General features: G+C 43.2%; 1 protein-coding gene across 7 annotated transcripts in view; it reads left to right on the top strand.

Annotated features, from left to right (window-relative positions):
* Nucleotides 1-18,165, top strand: part of UBR4 (ubiquitin protein ligase E3 component n-recognin 4) — a 134,488-nt gene that overhangs the window by 26,984 nt on the left and 89,339 nt on the right. For all 7 annotated transcript variants that reach the window (XM_059376425.1, XM_059376421.1, XM_059376423.1 and 4 more), the window contains exons 18-29: nt 3,326-3,495; nt 4,972-5,254; nt 5,873-6,008; nt 7,136-7,215; nt 7,849-7,977; nt 9,635-9,817; nt 9,970-10,092; nt 10,182-10,411; nt 12,650-12,771; nt 14,772-14,869; nt 16,173-16,330; nt 17,062-17,271. In XM_059376425.1, coding sequence (XP_059232408.1) covers nt 3,326-3,495; nt 4,972-5,254; nt 5,873-6,008; nt 7,136-7,215; nt 7,849-7,977; nt 9,635-9,817; nt 9,970-10,092; nt 10,182-10,411; nt 12,650-12,771; nt 14,772-14,869; nt 16,173-16,330; nt 17,062-17,271 — 1,922 coding nt within the window. The remainder of the gene's footprint in view (nt 1-3,325; nt 3,496-4,971; nt 5,255-5,872; nt 6,009-7,135; nt 7,216-7,848; nt 7,978-9,634; nt 9,818-9,969; nt 10,093-10,181; nt 10,412-12,649; nt 12,772-14,771; nt 14,870-16,172; nt 16,331-17,061; nt 17,272-18,165) is intronic.

Below are 18,165 nucleotides of genomic sequence, written 5' to 3'. Positions count from 1 at the left end.
TAGGAAGGTATTGAGATACTGACTGCCTTTTCAACCCAAATGAGACCAGAAGGGTGCTGTTGTCTCATAGAAAGGGGATGTCAGCAAGAACAATTGGATTGGTGGTAGAAGGAGCCATATTGAGTTCGCAGGGAGCTCACTCTCCTAGGTTTGAGTCAGCTCTCGGGTTCTTTTCACTCATGGATAGCTTATTTACTGCATGTTTGCTCAGAATGATCCTCTGGGTTCTTGAGCTACATGAGATGCATTGTGTCATTTTCTTGTTCTGAAAAACAAGTTGGAGATCCAGCTTGTTCGGCCAGCCTGGAAGCCAGTGTGTGGTACAGCTTGAGTGCAAAACTTTCTTTTCATGAAGGAGTAAGCTAGAGGCAATGAGCTGTGGCGTTACCGTGGGATTGTCTTGTTTTCTGTTGGAATGGAGAATTTTATAGCCCTTTTAGTCCAGTGAGAAAAGCAGTTTGTATGTTCTTGTATACGAGAATTACATATGAGTTTTGTATAAGAATTGTGCATTTTATCAATGTTTTTAGTTAAAATAGTTATGACTACTACTATTAAAAAAATCATTTTAAGTAAGATGGCATTTTGAGGTGCCAGTGGGTTGAAGACATCTAGAAGGTAGTTGAAAATGTGAATCTGAAATTTAGTTCTTAAAAAATTAAGATGGAGGGGCTCTTGGGTGATTCATTTGGTTAAGCGTCTGCCTTTGGCTCAGATAAGGGTCTTGGGGTCCTGGGATGGAGCCCTGCATTGGGCTTCCTGCTCAGCGGGGAGTCTGCTTCTCCTCCCTCTGTCTCTGCCTCCCACTCATGCTTATTGTCTCTTTCAAATAAATTAAAAAATGCCCCCCAAAATTAACATTGACAATGGAGTTTTGGGAATTAAGCACTAAGAGGCAGTTGTTGAAGTAATGAGAACAGTTAGAGGGTTGGAAGATGGGACCTGAATGAGGAGGGTGGAGGAAGAAAACCCTGGTATGCCAGCACGAAGCAGGGGTGGGGACAGGGCACCCAAAGGGCTGGAGGAAGCGCTTTAAGCCAGGCCTTTGTGGGTTTGCTATGGCTCAGTTTTACTTAGAAAGTCAGTTCCTCTTAGGGCTACTGAGAGTTGGAGTGGATGGGGAAAACCAGGTTCTGAGGAATGGTTGATCATTTCTTTTCTTCTTTTTTTTTTTTAAAAAAAAGATTTTATTTATTTATTTGACAGACAGAGATCACAAGTAGGCAGAGAGGCAGGCAGAGAGAGAGGAGGAAGCAGGCTCCTTGCTGAGCAGAGAGCCTGATGCCGGACTGGATCCCAGGATGCTGAGATCATGACCTGAGCTGAAGGCAGAGGCATTAACCCACTGAGCCACCCAGGTGCCCCTGTTTGCTCATTTCTTAGGGCTCTGAGGCCTGAAACAACTTGACACAAAACAAAAAATCCTCTTAAAAAATATATCAACATTATAACATCATATCCTTCCACCAAATTCATGATGTACATTTTTCTGTTTTCTTTCTAGTCCCTATCTGTATAGGTGCAGTTTCGCAGTTAAAGTCAGAATATCGATACATCTATTTTTTCCGCTTTTTAAAATTTTACTGCTTCAAATATTGTTTTCCTTGGTCTTTATAGTTGCCACTATTATGGCTGCATTTTTCTTGATTTGAATACTTAGATTTTTTTCTGAAAAAATTTTATTATTATTATTACAGGAGTGTTTCAGGTAATATTTCTTATATAGCTCAGGCATGTTAATTTTTTTGAATTATTTCCTTGAGTTAGGAGTTGAGAAAATCTTTAAGGCTGTGTGGAGTATAATGATTAAGAGTGCAGATTTTTGAGATTATCCTGGCTTGGACACTTGGGAATCATGTGTTTTAGGTCATGTTCTTAAACCACCCTGAGCTCTATTTCCCCCATCAGTAAAATGGAGCACGTACCCCCCTGACACTGAGCATTTCGTGGGATGATGTGTGTGCAGAGCTTAGTCTGTGATAGCTACCCAGTACATTTGAACTACTTTTTTTTTTTTTTTTAAAGATTTTATGTATTTGAGAGAGAGGGAGAATGTGCATGAGCCAGGTTAAGGGGGGCAAGAGAAGCAGAGAGCCTGATGTGGGCCTCGATCCTCAGACTCTGGGATTATGACCTGAGCCAGAGGCAGATGCTCAACCAGCTGAGCCACCCAGGAGCTCCATGAACTCTTGATATCTGGGACATTTTGAATAATTATTTCCAAGGAGTGGGGTCCTCTGGGATGTTTTATAAGAATATAATTTAATTTGACAGACTTAGAAATTTATCCTGTATCCCGAGGTAACTATGATTTGTGTCTTCTGAAGCCAAGTGAGAAAGCGGGCCTTTGGTTTTCCATTGGCATCGTGCTCAGTTTGTGTGTATGTTTGAGAAGATAAGTTGCAGCTTAGATAACTGAGCTGCAAGTCAAGCTCATTTGAAAGACACGGTACAACTGGAGGCAAAGACAACCCTGACTAATTTGGGGTGCCTTGACATCTTAAGAGGCAGACTTTCTCTGCTGATACTGCTGTGGAATATAAGCGGCTGGACCTGTGAGTTTCAGGACCTTCTCACTTCCAGTGTTACTTGTATATAACTGGTTGTGAAAGAAAAACTGTCAGCCCGTTTGGATAGTCATCCAGATTCTGCTGTCTCAGTGCATCGCCCCTTTTTAGGACCCCATGTCTGAACTAACTATAGTTGTGAACGGGGTTAGATTAGTAATTTTCCCTTTATAGTTTTCTTCTTTGTTGAGTGAATGACCTTTCTCCAAACCAGGTCTAAATCTGAATTTCTGCATGCTCTTTCAAATACTCTTCCAGGGGGCGCCTGGGTGGCTCAGTGGGTTAAAGCCTCTGCCTTTGGCTCAGGTCATGATCCCATGGTTTTAGGATGGAGCCCTGCGTCAGGCTCTCTGCTCAGCGGGGAGCCTGTTTCCTCCTCTATTTCTCTGCCTGCCTCTCTGCCTATTTGTGATCTCTGTCTGTCAAATAAATAAATAAAATCTTTAAAAAAAAATACTCTTCCAGGGGCGCCTGGGTGGCTCAGTGGGTTAAAGCCTCTGCCTTTGGCTCGGGTCATGATTGCAGGGCCCTGGGATCGAGCCCTGCATCAGGCTCTCTACTCAGCGGGGAGCCTGTTTCCTCTTCTCTCTGCCTGCCTCTCTGCCTACTTGTGATCTCTGTCAAATAAATAAATAAAATCTTAAAAAAAATAAAATAAAATACTCTTCCAGCATTAAAGAGTAACATTTAGGGCTCATGGGTAACCTTTGGCCTCATTCTCTTTTTCCTAATGGTTTCTTGTATGTCTTCCTTGGCAGAACACACTGTTGCAGCAGCTGGGAGTAGCTCCTTTCTCTGAGGGCCCTTGGCCCTTGTACATTCACCCTCAAAGCCTCTCTGTGCTTTCACGCCTTTTGCTCATCTGGCAACATAAAGCCGGTGCTCAAGGTGATCCTGATGTCCCTGAATGCCTTAAAGTTTGGGACAGGTAAGAGAATTCCAGGAGAAGCCCTGCAGAGGTGGTTATGTGCTTTTTTTTACAATCTGTTTGACTTCTTTGTAGTTAGCCCGGGGCTCTGAGACAGGTATGTGATGATAGTGGTACAGTAGTGAGGGCGGAGGAGTATGTTTCTGATGGTGTTGGGGGAAGATACGCTGTTTAAGAAGCAGAAATACCTACACTGTGGTCTGGAAACAAAATCATCCCTTAGCACATGGGGGATATGGATGCAGTTATGAGACAGAACCTGAATCCTGAATGTAACCAATTTTATTTTGTCCTGATTTTTTGAAAGACGAAACAGGGAAGCGAATTCTATCTTTGGTTATTTTGCTCTCAACATGAAAACCACTCAGAGTGACTTGTCTTTTTTGGACAACTTTTAAAGAATTTTTTTACTTGGGGGAAGCTCACATTAATCATCTAAATCCTCTTTAGATGGACCTATATTTGCCATTTTTGTTTACATGGTTAAGAGTCTTCAAAGCAGTTTGTTTTCCTAAAAGGCTTTGCTTTTCTCTTCCCCATGCTATGATCAAATAGCTCTAATGCTGGATTTGAGAAATCATAAACCTCCTTGAATGCCAAAGACCCACTGTATTTTTCTTGATGGAATCTTGCAAAAAGGCCAGGGAGTGGGGGAGGGGGAGGGGAAGAGGGGGGTGAGGGAAACCCGTATTAAAACACAAATCTCTTTCCTAATAGCCAAAGGCAGTGGAAACAGTTGGCTATATTCATTCCTTTTTTGCATAAAAGCTTTTGACAAATTCTCTGAAGAGTGTAATTTATTTTTTATTGCTTTTTAGTACATTGAGTTATTTTTAAGTGCTATCATGCAGTGATTTTAACCTGTAGTGTAAACTCTCAAATTAAGAATTAAGCTGTTAAGTCAAATTACAGAGAAAAGTTAATTGAACAGTTTCTAGTTTATAAAACTGTCCAGGTTTATTAATTAAAAAATGAAACACCTTTTGGGGGAGCTTACGGTTCTTTTTGTGGTTATAAGGGGCAGAAGGGGTTTTTTATGCTATTGCCACAGTCGAGAAGGGAAAATTATTCTGTGGCCGAATTTACCTTTTTTTTTTTAAATTAAAAAAATTTTTTAAAAATTTATTTTCAGCATAACAGTATTCATTGTTTTTGCACCAGACCCAGTGCTCCATGGAATTCGTGCCCTCTCCAATACCCACCACCTGGTTCCCCCAACCTCCCACCACCCGCCCCTTCAAAAACCTCAGATTGTTTTTCAGAGTCCATAGTCTCTCATGGTTCACAAATTTACCTTTTTTGTAGCCAAGATTGAGTTTTTAATCTTCTCTTACATGTAGATTTTTGTCTTCCTTGATTTGTTGTATTAGTGCCTGGGTTTAAAAAGGGGTAACTCTTCCAGCCCTTGACATTGTAACTCTTGGGGGATGTTCTGAACTTCCTCCACCAGACACGTTCTCCTTTTCTCTGCGGTAGGTTTTTGTCGACAATGAAGCAGAACGCCCTGCAAGGGGTGGTGCCCAACGAGACGGAAGACTTGAATGTAGAGCACCTGCAGCTGCTGCTCCTCATTTTCCACAACTTCACTGAGAAAGGCCGGCGGGCCATCCTGACCCTTTTCGTGCAGATCATCCAGGAGCTGAGCGCCAACATGGATGCTCAGGCGCGCTCCGTTCCCCTCATCCTGGCTCGTCTCCTTCTGATCTTCGATTATCTGCTTCATCAGTACTCCAAAGCCCCTGTGTATCTGTTTGAGCAGGTATAGACAAACACATTGTTTTTGTGTTTTTCTTCTTGAGTTGCCATGGTCCCAAGCAAAATGACCTGCTGACTTTAGGTTTTAGGCATTTGTTGTGGTAGGTTCATGATTAACCTTAGGAAGACCTCTGGACTTGTGTATGTGCACTCACACTTTGTATCTAGCTAGGAGCAGTAAATGTAGGTTATTCGATTTGATGGTTTTGTGAAAACTGGATTATAGGTTCTGTTCACAGGTGTCCTTTGAATTAACCCACTTTACCTGGTGTCCAGCTCAGTGCTCTGAGCATCTGCCCTTCTTGAATATTTGTTAGCAGTTGAAGGATGGTTGAGCAGTAAGTTTTATGGATTAGTGAACTCTTCTGTTGTAGGGATCCAACATGAGGATGGGATGGCCAGTTAAGGACTTTTCAGCATTTCCTAAAATGTTTGCTTGAGCCCTGTTCCCATCATACTTTGGCAAAAAGATGCTCCCCAAAGAAGTCACAGAAAAAGCAAAACATTATGTTGGTTTGTGAGTTTCCCCCGCTTTGATATATTGATCAGTTAACACACCTGCAGTGAGATGCGGAATGTGGCTATGTATCTTTTTTTAATTTGAGTATTTGTGTTTTAAAAGGTGCAGCATAACTTGCTGAGTCCTCCTTTTGGGTGGGCAAATGGATCCCAGGACAGCAACAGCCGCCGGGCAACAACCCCTCTCTATCATGGGTTCAAAGAAGTAGAAGAAAACTGGTCTAAGCATTTTTCATCAGGTCAGAAAGAAGATTGTCCATAAGATGCTGACTCATTGGTTTTCATTGAGGGGATTGAATTTGGTGCTTACAGACTATTTAAGATTTAGTCTGTTCCCTACAGGTGGCAAATACCAAGGGATTCAAAACATTTTTAGAAATAGACTGTCACATATCCCACATTGCTTTAAAAACAAAAGGCAAAACAACATTGAGGCGTAAGAATTAGGAATTCGTGTGTCTACTCATAGAGTACAGTACTTGGATTCCTGCCACTCTGAATGATTACATTTAATTTTCCATAGGAATATGGTTTGCCCATAGGCTAAATATCTTTTCGGGTCATGGTGGGATACTGTTCAGAAAATAATGGGAGCCGTGACCTTCTCTCTGGTGTCTCTCAGGAGCGGTTGTCCATTCTTTTCATGAAGTGCCTTTTGTGTTTATTTTTTGTGTGTGTTTGCTCATCCATAGGCTTGTTGCTGTTAAATGTATTTTGTGGAAACTCTTATCAAACCTATGTATGAATTTACTATCACTGGGATCTATTACTTAGTCCCTTTGATATTGGGGAGACAGCATTTAAGTTTAATGCAGTTAGTTAAAGACCCAGTTTTAATGATTAACTTGGTGATTGTAAGAGCACTTCTTTTATCTTCTAGAGGAGTGGTTCTTTTTTTTTTTTTTTTTAAGATTTTATTTATTTATTTGACAGAGATCACAAGTAGGCAGAGGCAGGCAGAGAGAGAGAGAGAGAGGAGGAAGCAGGCTCCCCGCTGAGCAGAGAGCCCGACGTGGGACTCGATCCCAGGACCTTGAGATCATGACCTGAGCCGAAGGCAGTGGCTTAACCCACTGAGCCACCCAGGCGCCCCAAGAGGAGTGGTTCTTAACTAGGGATGATTGGGCCCCTCCCCCAGTGCAGACCCTTGGCAATGTCTGGAGACCTTTTTGGTTGTCACAGTGGGAGGGTGCTAAACATCCTGTCATGCATAGGACTGTAGCAGTTACGTGGCCTTGGGTGTCAGTAGTGCCAAGGCTGTTTGTGTCTTCAAGTGTCCAAAGAGTTTTCTTAGTTTTTACATTTTAGACTTGTTAAGAAGAGTTGAGAATGAAACCATTCTTTTAATGAGCCCATTGTTTTTCAGATGCTGTCCCACAACCCAGATTCTACTGTGTCCTGTCCCCAGAAGCCTCGGAGGATGATTTGAACCGACTCGATTCTGTGGTACCAGGAATTTTAAAACCCCATTTTACATGTGGGTCAGATGGTTTCCACCAAAATCAGTCTGTCTGGGGAAAAAGGGAATGACTTGGTTTTTGTAATAAGGGAATTTGGCCTGTATTAGGATTTGAACTTATTCTAGAAGGAATATGTTATTTGCCGGGCTCCACTTTCGCTGTAGGGGCACCTTCTTCCTGTCTCTAGCATCTTCACGTGTAGATATATTTTTTAAGATTTTATTTATTTTTCAGAGAGAGGAAGGGTGAGAGGCAACACAAGCGGGGGAGTGGGGAGGGAGAGCCAGGCTTCCTGCTGGTGTGGGGCTCGATCCCAGGATCCCAGGAGCGTGACCTGAGCTGAAGGTAGACAGTTAATGACTGAGCCTCCCAGGCACCTTCTAGATATTTTTAATGACAAAAATAGTTGCCTCATTCTAATGCCTGCCTTTCTTTGCTCAAAATGGCCCATAAACCGAGAGCGGTCCCTGAGTGGGAATCTTGCTGCAATGAGAAATTCGTACCTATAATTTGAATGAGGTATTTTGCCAGTCATGAGGTTAAATGATAGGATATGGATGGGTAGTAGACAATATATTTCAGAAAGTAAGAAAAAATATTTTTTTCCCCTCAATATTAGGCATGTGATGTTCTTTTCTCTAAGCTTGTCAAGTATGATGAGCTTTATACCGCCCTGACATCCCTGCTTGCAGCTGGATCCCAGCTGGATACCGTCAGGAGAAAGGAAAACAAGAACGTAACGGCCCTGGTAAGACCACTGAAGCCCAGGCTGATTATTATTACTATTATTTTTTAAGATTTTATTTATTTATTTATTTGACAGAGAGATAGCAAGAGAGGGAGTATAAGCAGGGGGAGTGGGAGAGGGAGAAGCAGGCTCCTCGCTGACCAGGGAGCCTGATGTGGGGCTCCATCCCAGGACCTGGGGTCGTGATCTGAGCTGAAGGCAGACACTAAATGACTGAGCCACCCAGACGTCCTACCCAGGCTGATTTTTAAAGAGTTCAGAATGTAATAATTGGGTAGTGGTTCTACCAGAAATATCTTTTTGGGATCTCATCAGTTACTGAACTACCTGTTTCCAGAACTGACAGATGCTTAAGGTTTTTTTTTTTTTTTTTTTTAAGATTTTATTTATTTGCGAGAGAGAGTGAGAGAGAGATTGGGAGTGAGCATGAGTGGGGAGGGAGCAGAATGGGCAGAATGAGAAACAGGCTCCCCTCTGAGCAGGGAGCCAGATGTGAGGCTTGATCCCAGGACCTGGGGATTGTGCCCTGAGCTGACTGCTTAGCCAACTGAGCCACACAAGGCGCCCTGATAGTTCAGTATTTTTATGCGTTTGGGTAGTTATATTCACTTTGGAGATAATTTAACCATTTTTGCCTTTCTTTTTGTTACATTGAGGGACCTATATGACTTTGAGAGATAATGGCAACCTAAATATCAGACCTTCAGTGAATGGTGGTTGATATGTGACAGTGAAAGTCTTCCACTGGTGTTTTTTCCTGTGATTCCATGAATATGTCTCTACCTCTAGAAGCCATAAGAGCAGTTCAGGCCATAAAAAGGGACATCTGATGATGGGGGTTGCTGGCCAGGATGATCTGCTGTCTTTTGGTTACTTGGTAAATTCTTGGGGAGCCAGAGTTGTCTTAGAACAGTGACTTTGGCCTGTGAGAAGTGCACAGGAGGAGCAAGTTACTTATGTGTGTGTGTTACTATTTTCTGCCCCCCCGCTTTTAAAGATTTTATTTGACAGAGGGAGATCACAAGTAGGCAGAGAGGCAGGCACAGAGAGAGGATTTGAGATTATTAGGATTTTGAACTTATTAGGATTTGAACTTATTCTAGAAGGAAAATGTTATTTGCTGGGCTCCACTTTTGCTGTAGGGGCACCTTCTTCCTGTCTCTGTTAGCATCTTCATATATATTTTTTTAAGATTATATTTACTTATTTGTCAGAGAGAGAGAGAGAGGGAGAGGCAACACAAGCCGGGGAGTGGGGAGGGAGAAGCAGGCTTCCTGATGAGCAGGGAGCCCGATGTGGGGCTTGATCCCAGAATCCCAGGATCATGACCTGAGCTGAAGGCAGATGGTTAACGACTGTCTCTGCTGAGCAGAGAGCCTGATGCGGGGCTTAATCCCAGCACCCTGAGACCGTGACTGGAGGTGAAGGCACAGGCTTAATCCACTGAACCACCCAGGCGCCCTGTTTTCTGCTTTGTTATTAGATATATTCTCTGTCAAAGACGAGCGGACCAGACTTGTGAGTCAGATCTGAGCTGAAGATCAGGACTGCACACAGTCTGCTCTAAGCAGTGTATTTGGAACGGTTCTTGCTGTCTGCAGGCTCATGACATGATACCAAGTGCCACTGCTGTGACCGGTCTCTTTGCTTCTTCCAGGAGGCCTGTGCCCTTCAGTGTTACTTCTTGATACTGTGGAGGATCCTGGGGATTTTGCCACCATCAAAGACCTACATGAATCAGCTGGCCATGAATTCACCTGAGATGAGTGAATGTGACATCTTACACACCCTGCGCTGGTCTTCCCGCCTCCGTATCAGCTCCTATGTCAACTGGATAAAGGTACGACGGTGTCACATACGGCTTTCTGCTAAGGGGTGACCAAAGCCACCATGTTCTGTGCTTGTGGGAACTTGTCAGTTTTTAAGGGTAATGAAAGCTTTAGACTCTCTCTGTTTTAATCTCCTGAGCACTTTTTCTTGCTGTCCAAACAGGATCACCTTATCAAACAGGGAATGAAAGCAGAACATGCTGGTTCTCTCCTAGAACTTGCATCCACCAAATGCAGCTCAGTGAAATATGACGTTGAAATTGTAGAGGAATACTTCGCTCGACAGGTATGTTCGTTTTGGGTCCATAATGCCAGGATTTAGCTTCTGCCGTAGCCCTTTGCCACAGCTAATTAATATTTTGGGTACTTTTGAAGATCTCATCATTCTGTAGCATCGACTGTACCACCATTTTGCAACTCCATGAAATTCCAAGTCTGCAGTCCATCTACACCCTTGATGCTGCCATTTCCAAGGTCCAGGTCTCCCTGGATGAACATTTTTCCAAGATGGCTGCCGAGACAGATCCTCATAAGTCATCTGAGATCACCAAGAACCTCCTTCCAGCCACGCTACAGCTCATTGACACCTATGCATCGTTCACTAGGTGCGGTGGGCTGCCTGACCACAGATGTCGGAAATGGGGAGTTTAGATTCTTGGGGGGTTTATTTTCTTTAGAAGCCTGAAAATTCTTCAATTTGAACTTAGTGGTTCTATGTACTGTGCAGATCCTTAATGACTCAGAATCTTAACGTTTCCTTTTTGTCAGCCTAAGGTTTTTTTCCTTCTCAGTAAAATGTTTTTTTCTCTAATATAAAGAGAGGGATGCCTGATGAGAGAATTTTCAAATAGTTCAGAAAGAGTCAAGAAGTTGTTTGATTTCTGTGAACCTTTAAATATTTTCTAGCATTTTACTTGTAGGATACAAGGAAAGATAATGAAATTTTCCCAAACATGTCATTTTTGTCATGCACTAAGATGAAGCTCTAAATGCTCTTTCAGTTTCATATAGGTAGAGAAACAAATTTTGTAGTGAGTCAGGGAGTGTTTTAAAATCCAGTCTTCTAAAATAACACGTTGCAAATTTCATGCCCTGTAGAACTAGCTCTGCGTGATGTTTAATCTACTTTCACTGTATGCAGGTAGAGAGTTTATTCACAAAATAAGATTTCTGGCTTTTCTTACATAGGATGAACTGGTAAAACTGGGTCTGACTTGCCACACGACATTAGCGCACCGTAGTCAAGATGTGGCTACCCCACGTAGCTGTTCTTACTGGGTCCCTTTACACTCATTTACTTCCTCTGGTCCCAAGAGAGTTTCACCGTTCAGCTCCTGCTCTGTGGAGCCTTTTTTTTTTTTTTTTTTAAAGATTTTATTTATTTGACAGAGAGAGAGAGCCCAAGTAGGCAGAGAGGAAGGCAGAGAGAGAGGGTGAAGCAGGCTCCCTGCTGTCCAGAGATCCAATTCAGGGCTTGATCCCAGGACCCTGAGATCATGACCCTGAACCGAAGGCAGAGGCTTAACGCACTGAATCCAGGCACTCCTGCTCTGTGGAGCTTTTATGCTAAAAGGGACTTAGATCCTTGTGAAGCTTAATTAATGCCTAAGTTTGAATGTCTTGCAATAAGTAGATTGAGGCCTGTTGTTAGAGGCATAGTTCTTGACGATATACAAGCAGTAGGTATGAAGAGCAAATGGGAGTGCTTGCTGTGTGTCAAGTACTTCTCTAGGTGCCGACAGGGGCAGGGAGGTGGGGTATGGCAGTAGCAAAGCTGAGCAAGTCCCTGCCCTCTGAGAGCTTCTAGGCTCCAATCTGGACCATTAGGCCAACTCTTTTGTGCACTAAGCTGTGAATAAATATTCCTGGCAAGTGAGTTTGGGAAGTCTTGAGTAAGTAATGGTTGAACTGCTTTTGAAAAAGTATAGTACAATTGACCTCGAACACCATGGGATTGGAGGCACCAGTTCCCCTGTGCAGTTGGAAATGTGCATAGAACTTTTATTTCCCCCAAAACATACTATTGATAGCCTGCTATTGACCGGATGGGGAAGTGAAAGGACTTTAGAACTGGAGTTAAGGGTGGTAGTTACCCTCTAAAGTTATAGCTGTTTGTGTCTTCCTGAATTGCAGTAATTGTCTTACTGATAACAAAGAGTCTGTTGGCACCTATTTTTTATATCTATGTATTATATCATGTATTCCTAGAATTACGCCAGTGCAAAGAAAATGCTATTAGGAACATCATAAAGAAGACAGAATATGTTCATAGTATTATATATATACTTTATTTATTTGATGTAGATCACAAGTAGGCAGAGAGAGAGAGAGAGAGGAGGAAGCAGGTTCCCTGCTGAGCAGGGAGCCCGATGTGGGGCTCGATCCCAGGACCCTGGGATCATGACCCAAGCCGAAGGCAGAAGCTTTAACCCACTGAGTCACCCAGGTGCCCCCACAGTATTATATTTTATTTACTGACAAAAATATGCATGTAAGTGGATCTGCGCAGTTAAAATTCCCGTTATTCAAAGGTGAACCGTACTTCTCAGATCCTTCAATATATACACAGCCCATCTTTCAGGGCCAGGGGGAGGTGGGTAGATAGTGTTCAATGTTTGCCAAGCTCATTTGTCCTGGAATTATGTTTTGGGAACATTTCAGAGGATGGGATGTTCTTTGGAAGACAGCTGCCCCTTGGAATTTTTACAAGATCACAAAGGGGCAGGGACTGTAAGCTACATTTAATAGAGGTGCAGGTGTTTCAGTTTGTCTAGGGCAGTTTCTTCTAACTGTGATGGGAGTAGATTCTTCAGCTTTCATGTATCCCCTGTTTGTTTTCTCAGAGCCTATTTGCTACAGAACTTTAATGAAGAAGGATCCACTGAAAAACCTTCCCAGGAGAAACTGCATGGCTTTGCTGCTGTTTTGGCTATTGGCTCTAGTAGGTGCAAGGCGAACACTCTGGGTAAGTGAATGTGCTTTTTTTTTTTTTTTTTTTTTTAATAAAAGATTTTATTTATTTTATTTGACAGATAGAGATCACAAGTAGGCAGAGAGAGAGGGAGGAGGAAGCAGGCTCCCTGCTGAGCAGAGAGCCCGACATGGGGCTCGATCCCAGGACCCTGGGATCATGACCTGAGCCGAAGGCAGAGGCTTTAACCCACTGAGCCCCTGAATGTGCTTTTGAAATGTCTTTACCACTAGTAGGACTAGTCCTACCACTTCTCTAACTGTCTATTGACGTTTACCATTTACTGGAACCTTTCTGTTTGTTGAAAGTTGACATAGATTTATCTCTGTCACTCTTCTTGGGAGCTTTATGAAATGTTAGTTTTCCCTTTTTACTCCATAGGAGACAAAGTCTTAGAGAAGTTAATTTGCCCAAGATCCTACATCTTGCAGGATGTGGCGGCTGGGATCCAACCCAAAGCCATTTGGTTCTAAAGCATTAGCCCGTGTTCTCCGTTTCATTTGTGGAGTTGAGGAAGACTGGCGAGCTGCTGCTTTGTGTTGGGCAAACCTCTTCCCTGTGTTAGGAATGATCTGGTAGAAATGGAGGATGGGGAAGCAAAAGGGCCTGAGGAAGACTGGAGTTAAGAGCAGTCATTATAGTCTCGATTTATAACAGTTTGTATTTTCCTGAATTGAAAGCGTTAAAATGCCTTTTCAGTGTTCAGGTAGTCACACTTTCAGAAATTAAATTCTCCTACTTCATGGAATGCTGGCATTTTTTGTTTTTGTTTTTGTTTTAGATTTTATTTAGTTATTTGGCAGAGGGCACAAGCAGGGAGAGCAACAGAGGGAGAGGGTGAAGCAGGCTCCCCACTGAACAGGGAGCCTGACATGGGGCTCAATCCCAGGACCCAGGGATCATTATCTGAGCTGAAGGTAGATGCTTAACTGACTGAACAACCCAGGTGCCCCTACAATGCTGTTCTTTTTTTTTTTTAAAGATTTTATTTATTTATTTATTTGACAGACAAAGATCACAAGTAGGCAGAGAGGCAGGCAGAGAGAGAGAGAGAGAGGAAGAAGTAGGCTCCCTGCTGAGCAGAGAGCCTGACATGGGGCTCGATCCCAGGACCCTGGGATCATGACCTGAGCCGAAGGCAGAGGCTTTAACCCACTGAGCCACTCAGGCGCCCCTAGAATGCTGTTCTTGATGTGCATTAAGAATCCATGCCCTCTGCCTGGGTGGCTCAGTGGGTTAAGCCTCTGCCTTCGGCTCAGGTTGATCCCGGGGTCCTGGGATCGAGCCCCGCATGGGGCTCCCTGCTCAGCGGGGAGCCTGCTTCCTCCTCTCTCTCTGCTGCCTGCCTCCCTTGCCTACTTGTGATCTCTGTCAAATAAATAAATAAAATCTTAAAAAAAAAACCAAAAAGAATCCTTGCCCTCAGGGGTACCTGGTGGCAAAGTCAGTTAAGTGTCTTGACTCTTGATTTTGGCTCTGGGTTGTGGGATCAGCCAGTGTCAGGCTCCGTGCTCAGTGGAGAGTCTGCTTGAGATTCTCTCCCTCTCCTTTGCCCCTCACCTTTCTCTAAAATGTATAAATAAACCTTTTAAAAAAAAAAAAAAGAATCCTTGCCCTCAGATTTGTCTTGAGAGGAGATCAAAGTGTTTCCTATGGGTGGAGGGTGTGGGAGATGCTGAGTAGCGGTCTTAGCTTGACTTGTAGTCACAGGCTCCCACTTTGCATTCTGTTTTCAGTTGTTGCCTTTACTTGCAAGATTAGAAAGTGAACATGATAGGAAATGAAAACCTTATAATTGACATTGTTAGCTATTAAGCAATTAGCTAGTTCTTGGATGTGTAGTACTGCTATTGAAAGATCCATCTAAGTGATCTTAGTAAGAATGCTGACAGCTTGGGCAATGGTGTATCTTTCTGTGTTTGGGCTTGGCTTTAAAATAGCATGTGTCATTCTTCTCCCTTGTGATGACTCGTCATCCTTCTTGTCGCCTCCAGGTCCTACGCTGGTTCAGAATTTACCATCCTGGGTGCAGGCTGTGTGTGAATCCTGGAACAACATCAACACCAACGAGTTTCCCAACATTGGATCCTGGGTGAGTGTCTGCTCTCACAGTAGAGATGCGGAGCGCTAGCCATTCTGTGCTCTGTTCTTATTCCTTAGGCTGAAATTACCTGCCAAGAGGCCTTGGTATGCTGCAGTGTATTTTCTATGGCTGAATCGATAATCAAAGGCTTGATTTACCCAAATGGTACTTAAGTGGTTGTTTTGTTAAGAAATCTGTGTTAGTGCGTTGTAAGACAGCTGTTTTATTACTCGGGGTCTCCATTTCCTTCTCTTCTTAATACTGGGATGTGAAGATTAATTGTATTAAATCTAAGGTACCTGGTACAGTCTTTGGCTCCTGAATTCTCAGTAAATGTGAGCTGTTTTCATTTTCTTTTTAGGAAAAATGTCAGGAACCTTCTCCTTTTGTCAGAGTTTTCTAGGGTAGCTTTCAGGTTCTGGAGGCTGTTAGAAGACTGTGGAGTCTCCTGTCAGTTTACTTGACCTTTGTGTCTGCTCTGCCCAAGTTACCTCTATTAATAGATTATTCCCATGCTATAGTTCTTCGGGAGAGTCAAGTATTATAATCTTGTTATCCCTGCTTTATAATCATGAGCTCTATTTACATCACCCGGAGCTGTAGCAGAAGGATAATGAAGATATTTTAATGGAGGCTCTGATGCTTTGCAAAATATGCATCCATTTTAATTATTAGAGATAGTAGTTTTAGTGTTAAGTAGAATATATTATAATTATTTGAAAACTGGTATTGGGTATCTTAACTTTGTACTAACGTTTTCACTTATTAGCTTTTTTTTTTTTAAAGAGGTGGAGGGAGGGGAGGGGCAAAGGGAGAGAGAAAGAAGCTTAAGCAGATTCCCCCGCTGAGTTTGGAGCCTGATGCGGTTCCATTCCATGACCCTAATAAGATCTAATGAGCTGAGCTGAAACCAAGAGTTGATGCTCAGCTGACAGAGACCCCACGCGCCTGAGAGAGAGAATCTTAAGCAGGTTCCATGCCCAGTGTAGAGCCCGACATGGGGCTGGATCTCATGACCCTGAGATCATGACCTGAGCTGTTGGACACTCAACCGACTGAGCGACCCAGGTGCCCCTTAACTTTTTAAATTTTGCTTTACCTTTGTACTAGTTAAAATTTGTTTAACTGCTTCCTTTGCTTCATCCCCCTTTCCTTCCCAGGATGAGTAATAGTGTATACTGAGTAGAGCCATTGTCTAGAAACCTCAATGGGGTATTAGTTTATGCCAGTTGGTTCTTTTCCCCCCATGTGAGAATTTCATCCTGGGTAGATAGATGGTCTGTCCATTCATGTCTGTTTTGCTTCCTTTCAGCGCAATGCCTTTGCTAATGACACCATCCCTTCAGAGAGTTACATCAGTGCTGTGCAAGCTGCTCACTTGGGGACTCTTTGTGGCCAAAGTCTGCCCCTGGCTGCTTCCCTGAAGCACACTCTCCTCTCACTGGTCAGGCTGACCGGAGATCTTATTGTGTGAGTAGCGACTATGGAGCCCTGCATGCTCTCTGGTCCAGTGTTCCTTCGTAGCTAAATGAAGATGGAGTGTGTCATCAGTAATCATGCTTCCCTGCGTGCTTCTGTAGCAAAGAGAGTCTGGTTTCTGAGTGGAGTGTGAGCATTGACCTAGAATGTGATGTAGCAGAATACCTCCTTCCCTCTGGCAGGAAAGACCATGCAGGCTTTAAATCATACCGTAATTTTGAGGTGCTTTGGGTTGGAGTTTTAAGGTGGCAGTGATGTATGTCAAATCCTGCATCTCCAGAATCCTCGTGGGAGTGAGCTTCTCCTCCTATGGGGCCTGGGGCAAGCCAGTGGAGGTACTGCTTTGGCTGCCTGTACATAGGGCCTGGGTGAAAGCCTTGATCACATTGCCTTAACCGTGATCCAGGTTCCAGGCAGTCCTGTGAAAGTTGTCTGGGAGGGGTTGATTTTCTTTTCTGAATACTGGAAAATGCATCTTATATTGTTTAACATTTTATTAAATGTGGTTTATGTGTGAAAATGGTTTTGTTTCTGATATAATCACGAAAAATGAAATTATGAAGTTGTATGATTATACCTATATAAAAAAATAACTATCGGGGAAAAAAGACGGGAATAAAAGTCCTCCTGTCTCAGTAAATGATTGAGTTGCCCTATCCGTGCCTTTGCACCTTTGTAGGGGGAGTATATTCACTAACATGGTTCTGTTTTCTTTGCTGAAGTTGGTCCGATGAGATGAATCCGCCACAGGTAATTCGGACCCTTCTTCCCCTTCTTTTGGAGTCAAGCACTGAGAGTGTCGCTGAGATCAGTAGCAACTCCCTGGAGCGCATCCTGGGCCCCGCAGAGTCTGAGGAGTTCTTGGCTCGAGTGTATGAGAAGCTGATCACTGGCTGTTACAACATCCTGGCCAATCATGCAGATCCCAATAGGTGAGCCTGATGGAGACAGTCAGGCTCCCATGACCTCCTGCTGCTCGCAGCGGAATGTCCCAGCACTGGCTTCTCTGTGTCTTTAATTAATGGCTTATTGTGCTTTTTAACAGAAAGTTCTGTACTTGTGTGCATTTTATGTTCTTGTGAACACGCACGAAAGGTTATTTGGAATCCGCTTTTATGATTAATTATTAGGAATCAATGCTGAGAAAGCGGAAGCCTTAAAGTTCAGATTTGGAAACTTTAAGTAATTGAGCAGATGATTATCAAGCGCTGTACTTGATGTAATGAAGTGTACAGAGGAGCCTCATAAAATTTCTTTTTCTTTCTTACTTCATAGAATTTCTAATACTTTTGGAACTGTACCTCTGAGATGGGTGGTGCGGAATTAGGCAGGTGGTCTCTCACCACCGTTTGACTTTGGTGGTTTAGGCCATAGCGATGTGGGTGGGTCCCCAAGAGCAGTGGAGGAAGTTGCAGCTTCGTCCCACTGAGAACTGGACTAATGTACACCCCTCCCTTCCTTCCTCTTTTCTCTCTCTACTTCTTTTTCTTTCTTTCTTTTTTTTTTCTATAATTTGAAACAGTAGCAATGATTCTTTGAACTCTAAGCTGTTGTACATTCTTTAAGATTTTAGGAACTTTTTTGTTTTGTTATAGTTTAATGTGTTAGATATACTGAGCTCCTGTGTAGCCAGGCTTAATGCTAAGCTTTGAAATTTTTTTTAAAGAGATTTTCTTTACTTATTTGACAGAGAGGAGGGAGAACACAAGCAGGGGGAGCAGCATGTAGAGGGTGAGGGAGAAGGAGGCTCCCCGCTGAGCAGGGAAACTGGTGTGGGGGTCGATCCCAGGACCCTGGGATCATGACCTGAGCCGAAGGCAGACGTT

This window comes from Mustela nigripes, chromosome 14, assembly GCF_022355385.1.
Source record: "Mustela nigripes isolate SB6536 chromosome 14, MUSNIG.SB6536, whole genome shotgun sequence".
NCBI classification, from domain to species: domain Eukaryota; kingdom Metazoa; phylum Chordata; class Mammalia; order Carnivora; family Mustelidae; genus Mustela; species Mustela nigripes.
The sequence above is the reverse complement of the archived record's forward strand: the minus strand, read 5'-3'. Positions and strand labels throughout refer to the sequence as shown.